The 23,181-nt window shown below is 38.9% G+C and overlaps 1 protein-coding gene across 8 annotated transcripts in view; it reads left to right on the top strand.

Moving 5' to 3' along the window:
• Window positions 1-21,498, top strand: part of TRIP12 (thyroid hormone receptor interactor 12) — a 64,294-nt gene extending 42,796 nt beyond the window's left edge. For 5 of the 8 annotated variants that reach the window (XM_072143363.1, XM_072143368.1, XM_072143367.1 and 2 more), the window contains 33 exons: window positions 3-38; window positions 757-852; window positions 962-1,054; window positions 1,150-1,311; window positions 1,465-1,533; window positions 2,278-2,443; window positions 2,821-2,938; window positions 3,388-3,544; window positions 5,369-5,522; window positions 5,819-6,047; window positions 6,443-6,561; window positions 6,717-6,921; window positions 7,093-7,193; window positions 7,736-7,910; window positions 8,035-8,176; window positions 8,323-8,514; window positions 9,845-9,996; window positions 10,345-10,502; window positions 10,916-10,989; window positions 11,482-11,681; window positions 11,789-11,916; window positions 13,254-13,405; window positions 13,642-13,784; window positions 14,414-14,570; window positions 14,773-14,871; window positions 15,908-16,022; window positions 16,213-16,367; window positions 16,562-16,726; window positions 17,267-17,431; window positions 18,503-18,616; window positions 18,840-18,934; window positions 19,042-19,145; window positions 20,101-21,498. In XM_072143363.1, coding sequence (XP_071999464.1) covers window positions 3-38; window positions 757-852; window positions 962-1,054; window positions 1,150-1,311; window positions 1,465-1,533; window positions 2,278-2,443; window positions 2,821-2,938; window positions 3,388-3,544; window positions 5,369-5,522; window positions 5,819-6,047; window positions 6,443-6,561; window positions 6,717-6,921; window positions 7,093-7,193; window positions 7,736-7,910; window positions 8,035-8,176; window positions 8,323-8,514; window positions 9,845-9,996; window positions 10,345-10,502; window positions 10,916-10,989; window positions 11,482-11,681; window positions 11,789-11,916; window positions 13,254-13,405; window positions 13,642-13,784; window positions 14,414-14,570; window positions 14,773-14,871; window positions 15,908-16,022; window positions 16,213-16,367; window positions 16,562-16,726; window positions 17,267-17,431; window positions 18,503-18,616; window positions 18,840-18,934; window positions 19,042-19,145; window positions 20,101-20,297 — 4,587 coding nt within the window. In that variant the 3' untranslated portion in view covers window positions 20,298-21,498. The remainder of the gene's footprint in view (window positions 1-2; window positions 39-756; window positions 853-961; window positions 1,055-1,149; window positions 1,312-1,464; window positions 1,534-2,277; window positions 2,444-2,820; window positions 2,939-3,387; window positions 3,545-5,368; window positions 5,523-5,818; window positions 6,048-6,442; window positions 6,562-6,716; window positions 6,922-7,092; window positions 7,194-7,735; window positions 7,911-8,034; window positions 8,177-8,322; window positions 8,515-9,844; window positions 9,997-10,344; window positions 10,503-10,915; window positions 10,990-11,481; window positions 11,682-11,788; window positions 11,917-13,253; window positions 13,406-13,641; window positions 13,785-14,413; window positions 14,571-14,772; window positions 14,872-15,907; window positions 16,023-16,212; window positions 16,368-16,561; window positions 16,727-17,266; window positions 17,432-18,502; window positions 18,617-18,839; window positions 18,935-19,041; window positions 19,146-20,100) is intronic. The other 3 variants (XM_072143369.1, XM_072143366.1, XM_072143365.1) reach the window with 1 other exon arrangement.
• Window positions 21,499-23,181: the final 1,683 nt, after the last annotated feature.

Raw genomic sequence — 23,181 nt, 5'->3', positions numbered from 1 at the left:
AGATAACTTTGCTGCAGATGGAACACAACTTTGACATTGTAAGTTCTATTGTTTCCAAGCTAGATTCCCCTTACAGCTAGATGCTGTCTTCTATTACCTTGTCTTGTTGATTAGGTTCATTTTTGTCAAATTTAGCGAGTGCTAAATCTAGGGATTTGGATTAATTACTTTTTCTGAAGTAATACTTTGTCTGGTATTTTAATGCAGTGACATATAATCCTCATAACCATGCAGTCATTGCTTTATCAAGCTAAAGGAACACTAAGCTTAAAATGGAATGATAAAAGTACATGAAGAAATAGTAATATAGTATAGTAAATATAGTAGTCCTGTCCATTTACCAGTCTAAAACCTTTTCCGCATGTAGTGGCTGATTGCAGGGGAGGGGGAAGGTGAGGGGCTGATCTCTTTGGGCGCATAAAGAAGTATTGGGCATCAATAGTTGATCAGTAGAGGACTCAAGTCATAGTCACCAATCAGCCTACTTCAGGTTTGCCACCACTGGAGCTAGGCACTGCACCATACACAGCGTACCAGCCAGATGTAAAGAGATGTATGCCATTATAGCAATGCCTGGCTACTTCCTCTAACTCCCCTTCATTGGAAATAAGCTGTAGTAGCCAGTGCTGAGAATTTATTTCTATGCATTTTATAAGTTGTTTCCTTTAAGCAAAAACTGCATGCATGTTTCCATTTGCAATCTCACGTTGTATTCCTTTTTCTCTTTCTTTCTTTATTTTTTTTTTTTCTATTCAGATGAACCATGCATGTCGGGCCTTAACCTATATGATGGAGGCACTTCCGCGTTCCTCAGCTGTGGTTGTTGATGCTATCCCTGTGTTTTTAGAAAAGGTAAGAATGGTTGTGTTTTTAATATTTGTGTTTAAATATGGCCCCAATGAAATGGAAAAACATTATTATTAATAATAATAATATTATTTTTTTTTACTTTTTTTTTCAGCTGCAAGTCATTCAGTGCATTGATGTAGCAGAACAGGCTCTCACTGCTCTTGAAATGTTATCCCGCAGGCACAGTAAAGCCATTCTACAGGCCGTAAGTACAACTGCAGAAGTTGCACCAGCTGTTTTATTCTATTTTGCATAAGTGTATAAATGGCTGCTCATCCACTAATATCTCTTAATTCACAGGGAGGACTTGCCGACTGCCTCTTATATTTAGAGTTCTTCAGCATCAATGCTCAGAGGAACGCTTTAGCCATAGCAGCAAACTGCTGCCAGAGCATCAGTCCAGATGAGTTTCACTTTGTGGCTGATTCTCTGCCGCTGCTGACACAGAGATTAACACATCAGGTGAGGCTTTTTCTGACAGGTGACTTTTAAAGAATGAAAAACATCTTTTCTTCTAAACAATACGAAATTAGATATGAGAAGTGTTGTTTTATACCAGTCTTATTATGCTTGTTGAATATGACCACTAATTCAATTTTTTTCCTCCCTCAATAGGATAAGAAATCCGTTGAAAGCACTTGCCTCTGTTTTGCACGTCTTGTAGACAATTTCCAGCATGAAGAGGTAGGATTTTATTAGAGCTACTGTAGTACTGTAGGTGATGCATTGAGAGAAGTGGGGTTTTTTGTTCACGTTTAACTTTACTTTGAGATAAACACTTGAAGGGGCTCACCACTAATACAAAATATTTACAAAGTTATATATAAGAACCTAATGGGGTCATCCATATTTTACTATTAAAGCTGGAACGCTTTGTGGTGTCACCGGAAGCCTTGGATTTTCCTGTGATGCCCTGTGTTTTTCTGTTTGACAGAATAGGCAGTGCATTACTGTATGCATGCCCCCTCCATTACCCCCATACCAGGGTAATTAAATACCTGTATCATTACCAGCCTCCATAATTTGGTTGTCCTCTGCAGTATTTCTGGGATCCGGTAATTTTGGTTACCACCTGGGCCCACCTGAGCCTCCTTTGGTACTGTGGTTGACCAGTTGGAGATTGTTATACATAACCCGTTAGTACATGATCTTATGTGTGACGTGTTTTCTGAACACAATTATCAATGACTATCCATAGTTTCTGCGTATTTCTTTTAAAATGCCATAATAAAAATATTATGGAATTTAGTAATTGCTGCCTTGTGAATATTGGTTAATCTTTATCTGTTGTGCTGTGTTAACAGTGTGTTTCTATTATGTTTTGTAACGCATCTTAAAGCACATTGTGTGAACAATGGCTTGTACAAAACAGAATATAAAAGTCCAATAAATTCAGTCTAAGGTTTATATTTCCCCCTTTTGGTGCAGAACCTTCTTCAGCAAGTGGCTTCCAAAGACTTGCTCACTAACATCCAGCAACTTTTGGTAGTGACTCCACCGATCTTGAGCTCGGGCATGTTCATCATGGTAGTAAGGATGTTCTCCTTGATGTGTTCCAACTGCCCCACGCTGGCCGTGCAGCTCATGAAACAAAGTAAGTTCTGTCATTCAGAATAAAGTTACATTTACACAAAAGTGTATTTTGGACGTATATTGTGTGAAAAATGACTTGCAGATGCGTTTATACAGTGGTGTATTTATTGTCTGTAGACTCATTATGCTGCACAGTATATGTTTTGATGGTCTAAAATGAATAGTAGTGTTCTTTTCAAGCAAAAAAGTACATATTTTATACAAATGTATAAAAGAAATTCTTGGCCAGGTAAATTGGGCCTTGAGGATATGTTTTGACATCCGTCAAACTTCAAAAAGTATTTTAAAGGTACACCGCAAGTGCGGTCTGAATGTACCTTTTTGTTTTTTGACACCTTTCTATCACGATTTATACACAAATTCACTTCTGTGTTTTAGACATTGCAGAAACTCTTCACTTTCTTTTGTGTGGGGCTTCAAATGGTAGTTGCCTGGAGCAAATTGACCTGGTCCCTAGAAGTCCCCAAGAGTTGTATGAACTGACTTCTCTCATATGGTATGTATTTATCTTTTTTACTTTTGAATATTAAGGACTGTATGCTTTTGCTAAATGCCAAGTTTAGGATTTATGTACACACGATAGGGGAAATTCTGCAGCTTTTTATCGCTTTTGGATTTATTCAATACAACTAAATTATTGTCTGAATTCTACATGTAGTGTGGACTGGATTTCAGTTGTGTAGTTAAAATTTTTTTAAAAGCCAAGAAATATAGATTTTACTATATAGACTCTTTAGGATAGGGGGGTGGCTTTTAATCTTGATGTATTGTTTCCAGCCAGATATTATCTCTAAGCATGCTGTAGACACCTTGTTATATACATATCTGTAAAAATATGTAATGGAATCTGCAAGTGTGTACTTCACTTTATGAATTGATGGCTGTTTTATTTTTGTATCCATAAAAAGTAATCTATCCTACTAACTGGAAACCCATTTATTGCAGTGAACTGATGCCATGCTTACCAAAAGAAGGTATATTTGCTGTTGATACAATGTTGAAGAAAGGAAATGCCCAAAACACTGACGGGGCCATTTGGCAGTGGAGAGATGATCGTGGGCTTTGGCATCCATACAGTCGTATTGACAGTCGAATTATTGAGGTAACTTTAATCCTGGAGTGTGCAATATTGTCGTTGAGGACTATGCATGCTTCTCAGCATTTTAGTGTATGTATAGATGTTATCCATGGGTTTTGTATGAAGTCATTAACTTATAAGGGTTTTGCCTGACCCCTTTTAACCTATCCATTCACCCATAATGTGCCTGTTCCATCCTTTGGATGTTTGCGTAATCATTTCTGTAAAAGCAATATGGTGCATTTGACTTCTGTTTACATACGTATGGTCACCATGTTATATTACGGATTAATATTTTGGGTAACTGCATAAAGCCATCCTAAGCATTAAATGTTTTTACTGGGCCTTCTGTCTGTTGCTTGCTCTCGCTGCCACAGTCTCGCACATGCTGTCTCTCCCCCTCTCGTGCCTTGGTCTCACGTGTGCTCCAACTTCCAGCCTCTGTCTCGCACATGCTGTCACTCCCACAGCCTTGCTCTGGCATGTGTTCTCTCTCCCTGCCCTTGCAGTCACATCCCAGATTGTCTGCTGTGGAATATTTGATGCTTGCACTGTTCCATAATATCATATCACATTAGATGGTCACTTTTTTTTGTGCAGTCCTGCACTGGGTTTATTAAGGTAGTATGTGTGTTTGTGGCTCACAGTCATCCATATTCAGTCTTGTCTTTGCATGTCTGTGTATGTTCAGCAGCATAAATAATGCTAGGCCATGTTTTGTCCTCTATAGGTGAATATTAAGAGCTAACTTGAGGGGTTTTTCCTTTCTTTACAGAGCTTCTTGACCGTATTCCCCCTTTTTTTTAGTTTTTTATTAAATTAAATCTACTATCAAAATCCAGCATGATTAAGCAGGGGCAATTGCTCATGTATCCAGGCATTGTGACTGTGGCAACCCTCTTATATTTGTTCATCCACGGTCTTCTTCCTTCTAAATTCAACTTTGCTCCCTTGGCACTTCCTCACACAATAGGAGGGGGGGGGGTGCACTTGGGCAGAGTAGCACAGAGGGGCTCTGGTAGAGCCCTTTTGGATCATTGGTATAATTTAAAAGTAGATTTTAGAAGGGAGGCAACCATGGATAACCAATATAAGATTACCACAGTCACGGTACCTGGATCGAGGCATAAGGCCGCTTTCGCACAACCGTATATCGCTGTCATGTACTGGCCGTATGTACAGTGGCTAGCATATGGCCGCCATATAAGTGCATGGTACTGTATTGTGCCACGCCGCAAAAAAGATGGAACATACTCTATCTGCAGCTTAAGTACGGCCGCGCAGCACTGCTTCTTATGGAAAAGTGAGGGGAGAGCAGCACTCATCCCTCCAGCTCTCCAGCCTAAGGTGTGCAACGCCCAGGTCCCCTGCAGGGCATAGCATGCTTTATTGACTTGGCTTATCATGCTTTATTTTGATGGTATTTCCTTCATGGTATATTTAATTTTACTGAAATCTTTTTAGAGATAATTTTAAGAAAATATTAAGACTGTGTATTAATCTTCAGTCTTGAGCAATTACTATTTTTCTCAAGCTAAACACCGTTTATTTCATTATGGTTAGAAATGGGCAAAAAACATCTCGACTTGACGTATATACATACATATGTGTATGTATAACTTAATTACATAGTGTGTATTTTGGAAACATTTTCTAGTTACAGGAGAAATAAAATTTGTAACATAAGTCTCAAATTTGTTTCAGACTTTTAACAATTTTTTTTTTTTAATCTATACCGAAGTCCTTCCCTCACCCAAAGAAGACAAAACACAGTCTAACGTTGTACGTGATAAAGTTCTGTGTTTTCTATTCAAGGATTATCTCTCTGTTTTATATCTGTGTTCTCAGGCAGCCCATCAGGTTGGTGAGGATGAAATAAGTTTGTCTACACTGGGGCGTGTTTATACTATTGATTTTAATTCTATGCAGCAAATCAACGAGGATACCGGAACTGCACGCGCCATTCAGAGAAAACCTAACCCTTTAGCCAATGCTAACACTAGTAAGTAATACTGCAAAATATTGCTTAAATGTTAGTCACCCAATTTTCCATTGAATTTCCCATTTATTTTTGCAAGATAGTGCATGGATACTAGTACTGTGTCCTTCAGATAAAATCAGCCTTGAATATGAAAGAAAAGCTTAAGTTTTGATTCTTTTTGAATTTTTGAACCTTTTATCAGCATGTTCTTTTTTTCCATCTACACCATTAGTTTTGGTTCATCTTCATGTTTTATTTATTTAGCATTCTGTTTCCTGTACAGTCAGGTTTTGACTTTGTGCTTTTTGTCGTCTTAGGTGGTCATTCAGAGCTAAAAAGAGATGATGCCAGGGCGCAGTTGATGAAAGAGGACCCTGAGCTGGCGAAGTCTTTTATTAAGACCTTGTTCGGAGTGCTTTATGAAGTCTATAGCTCTTCGGCGGGACCCGCCGTCAGACACAAGTGCCTTAGAGCAATCCTTAGGATAATTTATTTTGCCGATGCTGAGCTACTCAAAGATGTTTTAAAAAACCATGCTGTGTCCAGGTAAGGCATGCCTTATTCTTTGTAACCTCTTAATTGAGAATTGAATATGTGAGCTGACAGTGACTTTAAGTGACAGGTCACACTATTAACTCTTATTATGTTTAATGTTTTAATACTGTTTTGTAACAATGAATCATTTGTGGGTGATGCATATTCACCCTACCTGTTAATTTGATATACACAGAGGTGTGGCATACTTAAATTGTGTGAGTTAACAAATCTTGAAGATATCACATTTTATAAGTTCACCATTAATCACATTTTTAACTAAATGTATAGTAGAAATGTAAGTTTTTCAGATTTCAAATGCGTATTGAAATTCACATATTTTTTTTTTTTTTTTAAGCTTGCAAATTTGTCGTTTTTTGTTTATAATTCTTTATTCTTTGTGGTAGTCACATTGCATCCATGTTGTCAAGTCAAGACCTCAAAATAGTGGTTGGAGCTCTCCAGATGGCAGAGATACTGATGCAAAAATTGCCAGATATATTCAGTGTGTACTTCAGAAGGGAAGGTAATTTACAGTTGCTTCTCTGATGATGTAATTCCTCTTTTGTACATAGCATATTGTTCAATTTAAATCAATAACTGTTTACCATTTATCAGTTTAATGAGGTATTCTGCATCTTTTTTTCCATGGCTTTTAATGCTCTTTATATCTATTCCTAGGTGTCATGCATCAAGTCAAGAACTTGGCCGAGTCTGAAACACTTTTAACAAGTCCACCAAAGGTCTGCACCAATGGCTCTGGTTCTCTTGCTAGCGCAGCAACCATAAACACTGGAACTGGTACTGCAGCTGGAAATGCAGCAGCTGACCTTGGGTCTCCAAGCCTCCAGCACAGAGATGACTCCTTAGATCTTAGTCCACAAGGGTGAGGAAACATTGCAACTTTATTTTGTAAAATATAAGCAGAGCGTGAAATTGGTCAATAAATATGGAGACTTCACTTTATTCTGTTCCATGGAGAGCAGCCTGTGGGGGAAATAACTCTCATAGTCTTTACTATATTTCATGTAAGCCATAATTCTCTTTTATGCTCAAGACGGCTCAGTGATGTTTTGAAGAGGAAGAGGCTGCCAAAGCGTGGGCCTAGGAGGCCAAAATACTCTCCACCTAGAGATGAAGACAAAGCAGACAATCAAGGTAAGGCTTATAATTTTTTTTCTTTTTTTTTTTAACGTGGGCCATTATTTATTTTTCTTTAAAATGAACCCATTGCCATAAAAATACAGCACATAATTATCATGTTGTAGGCAGATGATGTGGTCAAACAGATAAATATACATTTCACTCCAAACCAATTACATATGATTTGACTATTTCTGCTTATTCTGTGTAGGCGGTAATGGGGCTACCCTCACACATCCGTTTTGGATTTGCACTAGCCGTTGTTTCTACGGCCAGCACATGTCCCCAGTCTTTTCGGTGGGCTCATGCACAGGACTGTTGTTTCCAGGTCCTATTAATGGCTGAGTTTACTGCTTGTACAGTCTTGTATTATTGTCTTTGTCATAAGTGGCACTCGCATGTCAATGTCTGTCGGGCCGCAAACAGAGCAGAAGTTATGCTGCATTTTCTTGCCAACGGGTTCGCTTCAAATTGGTGAAACTCAAATTAATTTAAATCTTCCATTTTAGGACCTTGGTTAATATTTTGATGTTTAGATTTTATTCTCTTCATTTTAGCAAAAAGCCCAACAGCCACACAGTCTCCCAAATCCTCATTTCTGGCTAGCTTAAACCCAAAAACCTGGGGCCGATTGAGCACACAGTCGAACAGCAACAATATAGAACCAGCACGGACAGCGGGAGTTAGTGGATTAGCAAGAACCGCTTCTAAGGATACCATTTCAAACAACCGGTACTATACTCTCACTGTGTTTCTTCTGAAGATGACTAATACATTTGTCCTGTAACCAAGCAGATTTGATGCCTAGTGTCTTGTTGGTCATTATACCTATTTCCTTTTACCCCAATGTTTTCAGAGAGAGAATTCGTGGATGGATAAAGGAGCAGGCACATAAATTTGTGGAACGATATTTTAGCTCAGAGAACATGGATGGCAGCAATCCTGCACTCAATGTGCTCCAGAGACTCTGCAATGCCACAGAGCAGCTCAACCTTCAGGTACTAAAACAAAAATTTCGGTAACTGATGTATAAAATAGTCTGAGGGGGGGGTTTTTGTGTGTCCATGGTGCAATCCACAAATTTAACATGTTGTTGCGGCAATTTTTTTACTGTGATACTGTAACCTTTTTGTACTTTATCCAGGTGGATGGTGGCGTTGAGTGCCTTGTAGAAATCCGCAGCATTGTCTCGGAGTCTGATGTTTCCTCTTTTGAAATCCAGCACAGTGGGTTTGTGAAGCAACTACTTCTGTACTTAACTTCTAAGAGTGAAAAAGATGCCGTTAGCAGAGATATTCGACTTAAAAGGTTTTTGCACGTCTTCTTTGGGTCCCCGGTAAGTAACGAAATACAATTGTGCAAAAGCTTAATTTTATAGATCGTAACAAAGTCCTTTCATTCAGAATTTCATAATCTTTGGCCTGTATGTTGAACCTCTGTGACTATTTGTTACTCAATGCTGACATATACTCGTTTCTTCTCCTGATTCTTTGTTAACATAATCCTAAATATTCACCAGAGTTAAAAGTACAATTTTGTAATATATATATATATATATATATATATATATATATATATATATATATATATATATTTTTTTGTAATCATATTTCTACTCGTTCACGAATAACATGTGTGAAACAAAAATCATATCATTCAGTATCTGTTCATGAATAATCTCTTCCCGCATTCTTTGTCCTATAATACCAAATGTACATTGTTCACTTAATATACAGACTATCAAAATGTATGTACAGGACCTCTCCAATGTATATCTACTGATTTGTTTTAATTACCTCCGAGGTACTTGCTGCCTCTTATTACCACCCCTCGTACAACCAAAACCTGAAAGATGGGACTTGTTCCAATGGACTTAACAGTAATGGTCCAGAGAGCTGCTGCTTTGCCAAATAACTATTTGGATTGATAAGATATTTTATTCTCCCAAAGCGAATTTCGTTTGTACACTTGAACTTTGTACAACCAACAATACATAACGGCAATAAATCTGGAATTGTCTGTAAAGTTTATGTTCCTGTGGGAACACCAAACTGAGCCATGCACTGCAAACTCGTGACCATGAGTCTGCTTCTTGCTGTTCCATGTATCTCACAACATGTAGATAAGTGAAGGGAATAACATTGATGATGCAAACCACACTACAGCAAAAGCCTTCCAGGTACAGGCACAAAGTGGTGATGTGCATTGCATGTGTATCAATGGACCCACGTCTCATACATTTGGGTAATGGTTCTCAGTAAGTGGGAAAACAAGAACTGTGTTGTGTTGTACACTGTGTAGTGGATAAATGTGACTATTTTTGAGCTTCACTAGGTTGATGGTGTAGACTATCGCTCACTACCTTCATCACTGCTATATTGACTTTTTTTATTTGGGATTCCCACACTGGATTTCTCATCAAAACCAGGGATCAAATGGATCAATTTACTGCAATTGGAATACTCCTTCCCTAACCTAAATCTGATCTTAAAAGCAAGTTTTCACTTTTTTTTTTTTTTTTTTTTTTTTTTTTTTTTAAGTCGTCATAAATCAAGGCCCTGATAACTTGAAGTGATCTGGCTGTATAGTAGTGCAGTGTAAACATAATGGCTTTGGTTTTTGCACAAATAGTGACTGTATTTTTATATACTATTAACCGATTATAGCTTCCGGGAGAGGAGCCATTGGGGAGAATAGAGCTGACAGAAAGCGGGCATTTGCTGGCACTTGTGCACAAAATGAATAACTGTCTCAGTCAGATGGAGCAGTTCCCAGTGAAAGTGCACGACTTTCCAAGTGGTAATGGTACCGGGAGCAGGTATGTAACCTTTTAAAGCTTTGTAAATTGATGCATTTCCATTCATTCATTTGTAACTTTGGGGGGGGGGGGAACAGGGGGAAAACATGCCCAAGCATTCTGTGTTTTATCTCCCATCGTGTTGGTCAGTATACTGGTACGTTGCAGAGTGTGATAATTCACAGTAATATTTGTTGTTTCCTAGGCATCAATTCTCATTTGCTATTTGACAGCAGAGAAAGCTATTTAATCTAGTGACAAAAACACAAGACGAATTCATTATACATCAACACATACAGTTGCAAAACGGATTTAACATGCACAATCTGTACAAACATTAACCTAAGGCTGTCTTTTTTTTCTTACCAGAGGGTCTCAAGCTCTGAAGTTTTTCAATACACATCAGCTGAAATGTCAACTACAGAGACATCCAGAATGCACTAATGTAAAGCAGTGGAAAGGTGGACCTGTTAAAATAGATCCCCTGGCTCTTGTCCAAGCTATTGAAAGATATCTGGTGGTTAGAGGTGAGTTTTAATTTTTAACTACCACCAGGATGAAGGATTGTAAACCAGGCTCACTGGCTCTTCTGTTAGCTTCTTGCGGCCTGGTTTTTACACAAATAATGCTTTTAAAATTATGCAAACAAGCCTGAAGGGTTCCATAGGTGGCAATGGAGCCTAGAGACGGTCGGGTTCATTTGCATACTTTTAAAAGCCTTTTTTGTAAAAACAAGGGCATGAGAAGAGTAGAGCCTGCCAGAGGCGGCGCATACCAGTCTATTGGTGTGCTTGGTTTACAATCCTTTATCCGGGTGGTCGATTTCCTTTTAAGGTTTCTTGGTGTGAATACAAGCTGTTCTTGTATGGCTTTTTGTTTCATATAAAATATCCCTTAAATGTTTTCCATGGATTTTCTTTAAAATTTATTTTAATTTTAGGTTATGGAAGGGTGAGAGAAGATGATGAGGACAGTGATGACGATGGCTCTGATGAAGAAATTGACGAGTCATTGGTAAGAGATTTGTGGTTATACATATCCAATAGATAATTGGTTGTATAGTTCTCTGGTATTAGGTAATCAATATTAGAAACTGAACAGTCACCCAGAACCCCCACTGATTAGTTGCTTGAAGTGACCCTCAAGTGAGGCCAGCTTCTGTATATGCACAAAATGTGAAAAGCAGTTCAGATGTACAAATCGGCCAGTAAATGTCTTGTATGGTCAGAGATATTCGTCCAGCTATTGTGGTATTGGTATCTCTCCTCGGGTGCTCTATATGGGGATACTCCTTAACACTTGATATAATTTCCAGTCGCATCTATTACCTCTCATATTAGTGCCATTCCACCACTATATGAGGTACCTCTATGTCTGGAATGTGTATTGCTTTTTCTTTTCCTTCTTTTTTTATTTATTTTTTTTATTTTTATAAATATAGTTGGCCCCATAAATCGTGCTTTGAATACAATACAAAAATTGACACTTGTTTTAATTCTTCACTAGGCTGCACAGTTTTTAAATTCAGGAAATGTGCGACACAGGCTACAGTTTTACATAGGTGATCACTTACTTCCTTACAACATGACTGTGTATCAAGCCGTGAGACAGTATAGTATACAGACAGAGGAGGAAAGAGAGTCTACAGATGATGAAAGTAATCCTCTAGGAAGAGCTGGTATCTGGACCAAGACTCACACTATCTGGTAGGTGCCTCTTTTTGTCATTTGGAACTTTCCGTGAATACTCTAGTTTCTTAAATTTTACTGCTTTCAAAATTGAGAAGTATCTAAGCCTTGTGTGCGGATTGCAGGTACAAACCAGTTAGAGAAGAGGAAGAGAGCACAAAGGATACAGTAGGTGGCAAACGAGGTCGTGCCCAAACTGCACCAACCAAAACCTCTCCTAGGAATTCAAAGAAGCATGATGAGCTGTGGCATGGTAAGCTCACTTCAAAGCACCTTTTTATATATTGGTATTTCTAGTAAGTTTTTAAACTAGTGAAAAATAAGTTCCTGTGGGACTAAAAAGTTGCCAAGTGTAAAAAATTCTCTTCGGACAACCACTACAGAAACTCCACAGTTTGAAACGTGGGATTAATTGTCAGACTTGTTAAAGGAGCTCAGTTCAGAACCAGTCAAACAATGTCGGAATGTCCGTGGGAAGTATGTTAATGAAATTAAGAGGGTTGTCCCAAGTTTTCATGTTCCCAATCCACTGAAAAATACAGACAATGGGGGTCATTTACTAAGGGCCCGATTCGCGTTTTCGCGACGTGTTACCCGAATATTTCCGATTTGCGCCGATTGTACCTGAATTGCCCCGGGATTGTGGCGCACGCGATCGGATTGTGGCGCATCGGCGCCGGCATGCGTGCGACGGAAATCGGGGGGCGTGGCCGAACGAAAACCCGACGTATTCGGAAAAACCGCCGCATTTAAAAAACGAAAAAGTGTCGCTTGGGGAGCGCTTACCTTCACCTGGTCCGAGGTGGTGCATTCCGGCGCGATGAGATGACTTTCAGCGCAACAGCGCCACCTGGTGGACGGCGGAAGAACTACATTCATAAATCCCGGCCGGACCCGAATCCAGAGCAGAGAACGCGCCGCTGGATCGCGACTGGACCGGGTAAGTAAATGTGCCCCAATGTGCTGACCGGCAGGAGTCTGACTGCTGGGTCCCGTTTCCCATAATGGAGCGGTAGGTCAAGCATTAACAGTCCAAAGGATTGCATTGGGTAGCTGAGCAGAGTGCCAAGCTCTCTCCTGTAGTGCTCTAGTGAATACAATTATTAGTAATCAGACCACCATTCTCAACCCAACAATCAGAGCGCTCAACAATCGCCCTGTCCTGTTGATGGGGATAACAGAGAAACATGGGACAAACCTTTTGTCTTGTAATTGAAGACACAAAATTAAAAAAAAAAATCAAACTGCCAAATTGAAGACATCTCATTCTATAAAGCATAGGTTCCTATGGACTTTTATTGTATTCTAGTTTTTCACTTCATACCAGTTTATTGAAAAGGAAAGTCTGTAATGTAGCAAGTTTACCCTCTTCCCATAGTTTTCTTCTTTGCTTTTGGGAGCTGCACTTCCCAGTTGAACTTGTACAGCTATTGTATTAACTTCAGATAGGAATTGGAAGTTGTTTTTGTTTTGTTTTTTCTCCTCTACACAGCCACGTGCCATTCTGTTCTGAGGAGTATATATCTTGTGACATTTAAACTGGTATTTTCATGACTTGTAAGTGTTTTTTTTTTTTTTCTTCCTTTTTAGATGGTGTCTGCCCAAGAATTGCTAGTCCTTTAGACCATTACCTCATTTCCACCCCACCTGAAAACATCACATTTGATGACCCATCCCTTGATGTGGTGATCCTTCTAAGGGTTCTTCACGCCATCAGTAGATACTGGTATTACCTGTTTGATGTAAGTTATGTTTTATAATGTGCGGTGCTTATTTCTTTGTACAACAATTTGCAAGTTTTTCATCTGTTATCTTGAAGTTAGTAAGTGTCAGTGGTGAAAATGTGTGGGTTTTAAATGCATTCATTTAACCTTGACGTGAGAACCTATGTCCTTTTTGTTCAGCTCTGATTGTTATGGGGGAGTGATGTTACGTCTTTTTATGGTGTATTAATAAAATGTTTTTCAATTCCTTTTAGAATGCTGTCTGCAAAGAAATTATTCTTACATCTGAGTTTAACAATAGCAAATTGACTGCAAAGGCAAACAGACAGCTGCAGGATCCTCTGGTTATCATGACAGGGAATATTCCCACTTGGTTAACAGAGCTGGGGAAGAGCTGGTAAGTTGTCATTTTGCCTCCACTGTGTATTTTGTCCATGTTCTAGGACACATTTTATAGAGCAGGTTCTATTCTTGCCTGTGTGTGCGGCTCAGGCCGTCTCTTCTACAACCGGCCATGGGTTGGTTGTTTGTGGGCCATGAAAAGCAAACGGTTTTGTGCAAGTAGTCTTTCTCAAGGGATAATAGCTGAGCCCAATGGAGAATGCTTGCTAATAGTTTATACTTTGGCTTGGTTCCTGCGAAAGTTGGATAGTCAGACCTGTGCATATCCCATCGCTTGTCCATAAATGCTGTAGTAGGTAATATCTTTATTGTGTGATACTTGGCTGTTTGCTGTGTGGACAGAATTATTCTCCAGTAAAAAAAATGTACTGAGTTGGTCTGTAAGTGATTTTATGTATTTGCATGTATTGCATATTGTAACTTTTTAATATGTCTTAATTAGTAAATGCTTGTTAATTCTTATTCACATACAAGGTTTGCCTAGTGATGCTGCTTCCACATATTTATTCACAACCAGTTATTAAGTTGATATAAGAACAGGTTTTTTTTTGTAGCTGTGATGATAATATTACACCTTTTTTTTATGGGTTTTTTTTTTTTTTTTTTTTCTTCTTCTTTCTTCAGCCCATTCTTCTTTCCATTTGACACTCGGCAAATGTTGTTCTACGTGACTGCATTTGACAGGGATCGGGCAATGCAAAGGCTGCTGGACACTAACCCCGAAATTAATCAGTCAGACTCTCAGGACAGCCGAGTAGCTCCTAGACTGGACAGGAAAAAGGTGCGGTCTACATTTAATCCTTTTAAAGTAACTGATCATTTCGCATCAGGTTTATTGCTGCGGTTAAAGCTGTAGGTTATAGTTTTCTTTCTGGGGATGTCCGATAAGGGTTTGAGCCATTTCTGTGGCAAAAAACGTGGGCATAGTTTGATTTTATATTTTTCCATCTGGCTGAGCCCAGCACGTGTCCTTTCTCTTTTAGCGCACTGTGAATAGGGATGATCTTCTGAAACAAGCTGAATCAGTGATGCAGGATCTTGGAAGCTCACGAGCTATGCTGGAGATTCAGTACGAGAATGAAGTAAGTGAATAGCTTCTTATATCAATGCTATGGGGAAGAATAATGTGCCTATACAAGGAAATCTTCCCACACATACTTTTTTATTTTTTTATTTTTTTGTAATTACTAAAAGCCAAAAAACTGTAAAAAGCTGTAGTACAGCAGGAGTAATGACATTCATGTAGTATAAAATAATCCCTCAGTAAACTATAATTCAACAAGGGCAATGACCCTAATAACATTTTCCCAACATAAACATATAACCATAACGAGTACTTATTTTGTTTTGAATTTTTTTTTTTTTTTTAATAAACCTTAAATAGTGGTCTAGGATATTGAGGGTTCCAGGGGTCAGAATTTCCACCAGTTCCACCAGAATTAAAACAGGGTTCCAGCTTTATTCAAATGAATACGGCTGATGTTTTCTGAGCAGCCATGTGACCGGGAGATGGGAAGGCAATTTAACCATAGGAATCAAACCTTAACATGGGTCCTGGAGAGTTTGGTGCTGTAGATAATCACATTGTATTCTTGCTTTTCTACTTTGCAATTTGCTTTGTGCCACCTAAAAGCACTAGAAGAAACACATTGGGAGGGGAGGGGGGATTTATTAAGAGCGGACCTACTTGTTGTGGAGGCGGCATAAGGATGGGGGAATCGCGGCCAAGTTAAATCCGGTACAAGCCATGTCAAATCCACCTCCGTTGTTTAGCCCCACTCCATGCAGTTTATTTGTACCACAATGTGTATTGGCTGTATGTTGATTTACACCTGTTTTATCTTGTTTTAAATCTGTGTCAGATTGGGGATACCTTGGGCCCACCGGGAACATGTGATCTTGGGGCCAACCACAGCTATAAGTTTGTTACATAATCTATTAATATAATCATATAAATTCATAGGATAGTTGAGATTCTCTGCTAATAATATGTATAAATTACAGAGCCGGGTACATTGTTCAGCACTTCTAATGCAGGGCCTAGGGGTCCACCAGTGGATTTACCTGTTGGTCAGTTTGAGCCGGTTTTAAATGTTTGCCTTTCAATTTATGTTTTAGGTTGGAACTGGATTGGGACCTACTTTGGAGTTTTATGCACTTGTATCTCAGGAATTACAAAGAGCCGACCTTGGCCTATGGAGAGGTGAAGAAATCCAACTTGCTAATCCTAAAGGTAAATTGGTTGTTCCGCAAAGGTTAATACCATAAAGAGTTGTAGTTCAGCCCTAAGCGTTCTCGGTGTTTACAGATTGGCAAGTTATTCGGTTAATTTTTCTTAATTTTTTTTTTTTTTCCTGCTATTTGAGATTTTTACTTTTTAGGTTTTCTGAATTTAACCTCTAAAAATCATTTACATTTTTTAGGTAGTCAAGAAGGGACCAAGTACGTTCATAACTTGCAGGGCCTGTTTGCTCTTCCCTTTGGTCGGACCGCTAAACCAGCACATATCGCTAAAGTGAAGATGAAGTTCCGTTTTCTTGGAAAATTAATGGCAAAAGCGATCATGGACTTCAGACTGGTGAGTGGCTTCATGATTTATCCACATGTAATCTAAGTCTCCACCATATTTTCCTGTGTGGATTAAGAAAGCATTCCTCATTGCAATATGTAGTTTTGAAACATCCAGATACAGTTGTTGGAAATTTAGAAAACTATGTTTGCAACTTTTCTTTCAGAATTTGACCAATATTGAATCCTTGTATTTCTCTATAGGTGGACATTCCTCTTGGACTGCCTTTCTACAAATGGATGTTACGGCAGGAATCCTCCTTGGCCTCGCATGATTTGCTAAATGTTGACCCAGTGGTGGCAAAATCTGTTTATCATCTGGAAGAAATTGTGAGGCAGAAAAAGAGACTGGAATTGGATAAGGCGCTGGTAACTATTGTATTACCGTAGTTTAGGATTGGTATAGGTATAACTGTATTCTATATATCTTTTGTTGACGAGGTACCAACAATAGAGCATGACTTTTAAGTTGTAGTGAGTAGAAAATTAACGTTTCAGTTCTTTGTTGATCGTAAAACGCCATAAAAGATTATACACAATCTTTGTTGTGTATAGAATTTGTTTAATGACGGTGCCATCAAATGACCCACAAAAACACTTGTCTGCCACAAGGGGGCATATTCACACATTAAATGTAATATAGCTTTGTTTGTCAGTCTGTTGTATTTGAAGGTTGAATATATTGTACTTATTGGGCTTATTAATAGGGTTCCACAGGATAAGACCTGCTTCATTCCAAAAATGGCATCACAGCAGTCCATGGGACTTGTCTACTCATGTGCAAGTGACTGTGATTATAATGTGGTGTTCATGGCCAAAACACTCCTGTGTTTTGAGGGGTTTTGTTCAACAGTAGAATTTTTTTATTATGCTATGTTTGTTTTTTATTCATATTTATTTTCATCATAGACCAAAGAGAGTCTGCAATTTGCACTTGAAAGTTTGAATATGAATGGCTGCTCTGTAGAAGACCTGGGATTGGATTTTACACTACCAGGATTCCCCAATATTGAGTTGAAGAAGGGAGGGAAGGATGTGCCTGTCACTATTCACAATCTGGATGAATACGTACGGGTGAGTGCTTTTTAAGGTTGTATTTTATATTTGTTTGGCTTTAAATGTCATACTTTGTAGATGGGGTGAAGGTGCTTGGCATATACAATGAAATCTCTTTGACCTTTTAAGCTCTTTGGGGGATGGCCTTTTAGGGATGGGGTCTTTTTAAAGGGTTTGGCCTTCTGGAGAGGTTATCACATTTTAAAATTCTGCTTATGAGCCTGAGGGGCTCTAAAGGTGTTACCAGAGCTTTATGTTGCTGCAGATTCACAGACTTTAACACTGTGCAGTGCGTGTCTCATTCAACTCCCTCCCCCTTTGCCCGCGTAATCTACAGATGCAGGAAGTGCAGGGGGAGGGTAGCGTAACAGTCTGAAGATGGAGGGGCTCTGGTAACACCCCAAGAGCCTTTCATGTTTAATAGCAAAATTGTAAAAGTTGCCATGGATAATAAATATAATAAGATTACCACAGTCGGGGTGCCTGGATCTATGAGTGAGTGCCACTGCTATATCATGCTGGATTTTGAACTGAAAATTTGAATTCGTCTTCAAAACCCTTTTCAAATGTAATATTTGCCTGTAATGTAAAAAGGAATTTTACAGCAAAAAAGTGAAACTTAGTCTCCAATTTTTTGTGCTGAAATTGAACTTCAGATTCACACTTTGGCCACTTGAGTCCCCTGTGGCTTCTATATACAAGGCATTGTAAGAGTTGACTTGCAATTTTAATTGTGAAATAAACATTGTTCTGAAATTTGTGGTGAAATCTGCCTCGTGAAGAGGAATGCAGCCACAGCTGTAGTATTGGATACTCCATTCCCTGATCTATTACAGTTCAATTTACCCTTCATAAGTTAGAGGGAGAAACAAAACTCCAGCAACAACTTTTGCTTCCCAGGCAGTAGCGCTTTGGGGCTTGATGTAATTGAAACGTAGCACAGTATGATGCTGGCCTGCTGGTTTGTCTCATTTAGCAGTGGGGAACCCAGTTCTGCCTAGTGCACTGTCAGGTCATTACGGCGGGAGCTGACATCCAAGGCATATGGGAACTTGATGATAACATGCATCTTCCCGTGTTTCTTTGCAGCTGGTAATTTATTGGGCATTGAATGAAGGAGTCTCCAGGCAGTTGGACTCTTTTCGAGATGGCTTTGAATCCGTCTTCCCTCTTAACCACCTGCAGTATTTTTACCCAGAGGAGGTTTGTAATTTTACTTTGTTCTCTTTGTCTAGTATTTTACGTGTTATCTGGTGACCTCTTAGTCTTTTCTTTACCCTATTTGAACAGAGCAATGGCTTTATAATGACACTCTTCCATACATTTTCCTGTCCACCTATTTTACTAGTCAAATTTTGTAATGCAACATATTTTATTACATATTGAATGATTTCTCGGATCAGTGATTGTTGCTTTCTCTTAACAGCTGGATCAGCTTCTCTGCGGCAGTAAGGCTGATCCTTGGGATGTGAAGACACTTATGGAGTGCTGTAGGCCTGACCATGGATATACACATGATAGGTCAGTAAACACAGTTATTTTTTTTTTATTTTGGTAGCCTGTTATTTTTGTTTTGTCAGCTTCCACGGTATAACTTTACTGTGTTACGTCCTCCACTTCTTTTTCAGTCGAGCTGTGAAGTTCCTCTTCGAAATCCTCAGTAGTTTTGATAATGAACAGCAGAGACTTTTCCTCCAGTTTGTCACAGGGAGCCCAAGACTGCCAGTGGGAGGTGAGTTTCTGCCTCCTGCTTTGCTAAAGCAGCAAATTGTAACAAAAGCAATTGTTTTGGTTTTACAGACAATAGAAAAAAAAGCTGTAGACTACTGAGTGGTTTATCATACACGAGTTAAAAAGGGCCCATCGGGGTTTTTTATTTAATTTGCTTTTAAAAGCTTAAGTTAATTATTGTTTAGGAATATGAAGGTTAGTGGTGGCCGAAATCTTGTGGAGAGTATAGTGTTTTTTTTGTTTGTTTGTTTTTTTTTTTCCATTTATTAAAGGACACCTGTCATCAGGTCTGTGTCACTTGTCCTGTCACTACTACCTGTTGGAGCAGCTCACAAGGATCCCACCCCAGCCTTTATCTAGTTATTTCATTCATTAATCATTATAAAATCATATTTTCTTTATTATGTAAATGAGGCTGGTCACATTGGGCAGAGGCAGTGATGTCACCCCTGTTACCCCTCCCCTCTCCTCCCCCTGCTCATGTCTGTGTGTAATGTATAGTAAAGCATGGCTGGTGTCTGTGCTTTATCTGCTGACATGCTGCATCCTCCTAATACACATGTAAGAGACAGACATGAGCTACACATGTAAAATCGGACCTAAAAATCTTATAATTGATTGAAAGAAGATGATTGTACATTGCCACTTTGTGAATGGCCTAGTAGTATACGCGTGACAGCCACTCTATACACCCCTGTAATTAACTCATTGACTATAGTCAGAATGATTTCTGAAAAAAAATTCTGCCTAGGACTTGCTCTATAACATACCATGGTGTGGTCCATTACAATAACTCCTGTGGGCACGGATCCATTAATAAGTATTGCATTTAAGCACGCAACTAATGGTAAACGCCCCATTCAAGACAAAGGAGGAGACTTGTTACAAGTGTCTGCAAGCAAAATTGTGTCTACTTTGAGTATATAATGTTTCTATATTTGTCTCTTTCACTATAGGCTTCCGCAGCTTGAACCCTCCACTCACCATAGTCCGCAAGACTTTTGAATCCACTGAAAACCCAGATGATTTCTTGCCCTCCGTTATGACGTGCGTCAACTACCTTAAGCTGCCAGACTATTCTAGCATTGATATTATGCGTGAGAAACTGTTAATTGCCGCACGCGAAGGACAACAGTCATTCCACCTTTCCTGATCCGATGGGACTTTACCACGGACCTTGCTTAAGAATAAGGCAAATCGTGCTTACTTTTCTAAACATGTCACCAGAGTCAAGGCGACAAACTCCGCCTTATTGTAGAAAAAAAACAAAAAACCTACTACAAACACAATAAAAATTTAAAGAGACCTTCTAGTTCCATTTAAACAGCCCCCTGGACGTAAAAAAAAAAAACTGATCAGGCTTGAAAGATACATGACATGACATGAGTTTGTTTAGATTTTTTTTCCTTTTGCTTAAATTATCCTTTATTTGAAGAGTGAAGTTTTTAAATTGCTTTGCCGTGTGACTTTAAAAGAGGAGGGATATTAAAGAAAAATTATAAGGAAGATAAAAGGGATGTTTTTGAAGCTGGAAAAAAAAAATAAATATTGCTGTGCAGTTTAAAAATCCCAGTCTGTGTGTATCCATCAAGCTAAATATGAGTCCACTCCCTCCACCACTCGTTCCCATCCGAAAGCAGATTCTGCATACAGGTACATGGAATCGCAAAGCCTGTGACAAATTGTGGTTATGTAGTTGAGTGTATTTTTCTCACTTGACACAACCTCCCTGGTTACTTGTTATGTGCAATTGAGTTCCCTGCAAGTGCAGCCTCGTTGTTAGTTTTTGAGAGAGGAGCAACTTTGTAGTAACCTCTATCCGAGGGCAAGTTTACCAAGAAGCTCCAGAGATATGTGGGCCTGATGTTCTAAGAGGAAGCAAGGTGTCTGATCATTTGTTCTGGCCTTTTTCCAGGATACTTTAAAACTGTTTACACAGTATATAAAAAAAACTGAGTGATGTTTTTGGTTTCTTTTTGATTTGTTTAAAATGTAAAACAAAAAAAAGACAAAAATTAAAACAAATAAAAAAAAAATACAACAACCTCGGCTGGCCTGTATTTATCAGAATACAGCCATAGCATTTCAAGTTAATGTACATTTAAAAACAAAAAAAAATATAAAAAATACAGTTTAATGCCCAGTTTAATTTTCTTCAGATTATTATTATTCTATTTTTTTTCTGGGTCTAGTTTTGGGGTTTGGGGAGGGGGGGATGGAAATGTTTTGACAATGAAAGCAAATGTTCTCAATGTCCTGTTGTATGTGCTGATTTCTCAGATCTGCAATAATCTACTTCATCAGGTTCATGTTTTTACCTGAATATAAATAAAACGGAGAAAAAGTTTGCTTCATGTTTTTAGTTGTATTTTATTTTGTTCCATTTTTCATTTGTTTGCTTGCACATCTTGTTTTTATATTCTTCCTCTTGGTGATGTGAGTTCATCTTTTTAAGATGTAGCTGTTAGTAATTGTCCACCACTGGGATAAAGCCTGTAGCCAACAAGCGAGTTCTGAGAAATTCATTGTGTATTGTGGGATTTTCTGGACCGCACTTTGAATCACTGAATGGACATACTTGCCCACATTTATCAAAAACAGTGCAAACTGTACTATGTGCAGTTGACTGTGTAGGGAGTACTGCTCCAACAGAGTTGCTCCAACTTTTTTTTTTTTTTTTGGTGCACCTTTAACATAGAGCCTGCAACACAATTCTGTTGGACTTTGCATGATAAATATGTTGCACATTTATGTGCATAAATTTGTGTTACGTTGGCTATAGTGTTGCATAAATACATGTGCAAGCAGTTTGCATGGAAAAGAATGTGCAAGGTCGGACAAAAAAACTGGTGCAGGGGCTTTAAAAAAAAAAAAAAAAAAATATGGACCCTGGAGTTCAGTTTACTGATGCAAGTGTGGTCCAGGACATCACACTTGCACACAAAATTGGCTTCTCCGCCAGAACTCTTGTGGGCAACGGGCTTGGGGGAAATCTACCATCACAAACCATCGTGATAAACCAGGGACACTTACTCATAGATCCAGGCACCGTGACTGTGGTAATCTTCTTGTATTATCCATGGCCTCCTTTCTCCTAAAATGAACTTTTAAACTTGTGCTTATGAGCCCCCCCCCCCCCCCCCCCCCTTCGCCCTCTACTGTTAGCGCTGAAACCAACTCTGCTGCAGGGAGATTAAATCCGGGAAGGGAGCAGGGGTGGAGGAGACGGTCTTACAGCCTTTCACGCTACAGCACAGAGGGGCTCTGATAAAATCCCCTTAGCCCTCTAGGATCGTTGGCCTAATTCTAAAAATTGATTTTAGAAGGAAGGAGGCCATAGATAACAAATATAAGACCTAGTCAAGGACCTGGATCCGTGTCCCTGATTTATTAAGTTTGATTGTAGATTTTCTATACAGGTTATTAACAACCACAGTGTTTATGGCATTTCCATAAACTTCAGAGTTCTAGGAGTCCCACTACTAGACCAGACATCTCACTCCAGATCATGGATTTCAACATGTTGTTTTGCACACAGAAAATTATGCAAACTGACAGACTGAGGGCAAGTTCTTGTTTACTTTAATCATTCATTCATTTTTATGTTTAGTGTTCCTTTAAACATTTTGTAAGTTTCCATCTGTCAGAAATTAAGTGAAGTATTCCTAAATTTTTAAATACTTGAACTCTCCTTATAAAGCTGCTTTGAAAAGCCATGATGAGTCTTTCATGAACACTGCTCACTGCAGGAGAAGAAAGGGGCAAAATAGTGTATATTGTTAAATTTCATCCAAATGTCTGTACTATGCAGATTTATAAAAGGTTTAGTTAAGGTTCAGTACTAATTTACAAATCCTAAATTACATTTTAGGGGTCTTTGCAACCCACCTGGAGACCTTGGCTCCAAAGGGTCATGGTAGATCCTGTAAACATTGTGAGGGGTTTCCCCTTCCATAGAATATGGTTTGGCCCTCATCCCGGACAGGAGCCTTCTTAGTATGTAAGGGGGGGGGGGGGTTATGGCTTTTATTTTGTAG

The sequence above is a fragment of the Engystomops pustulosus genome, chromosome 3, assembly GCF_040894005.1.
Source record: "Engystomops pustulosus chromosome 3, aEngPut4.maternal, whole genome shotgun sequence".
Classification (NCBI taxonomy): domain Eukaryota; kingdom Metazoa; phylum Chordata; class Amphibia; order Anura; family Leptodactylidae; genus Engystomops; species Engystomops pustulosus.
This window is presented reverse-complemented; position numbering and strand designations above follow the sequence as displayed.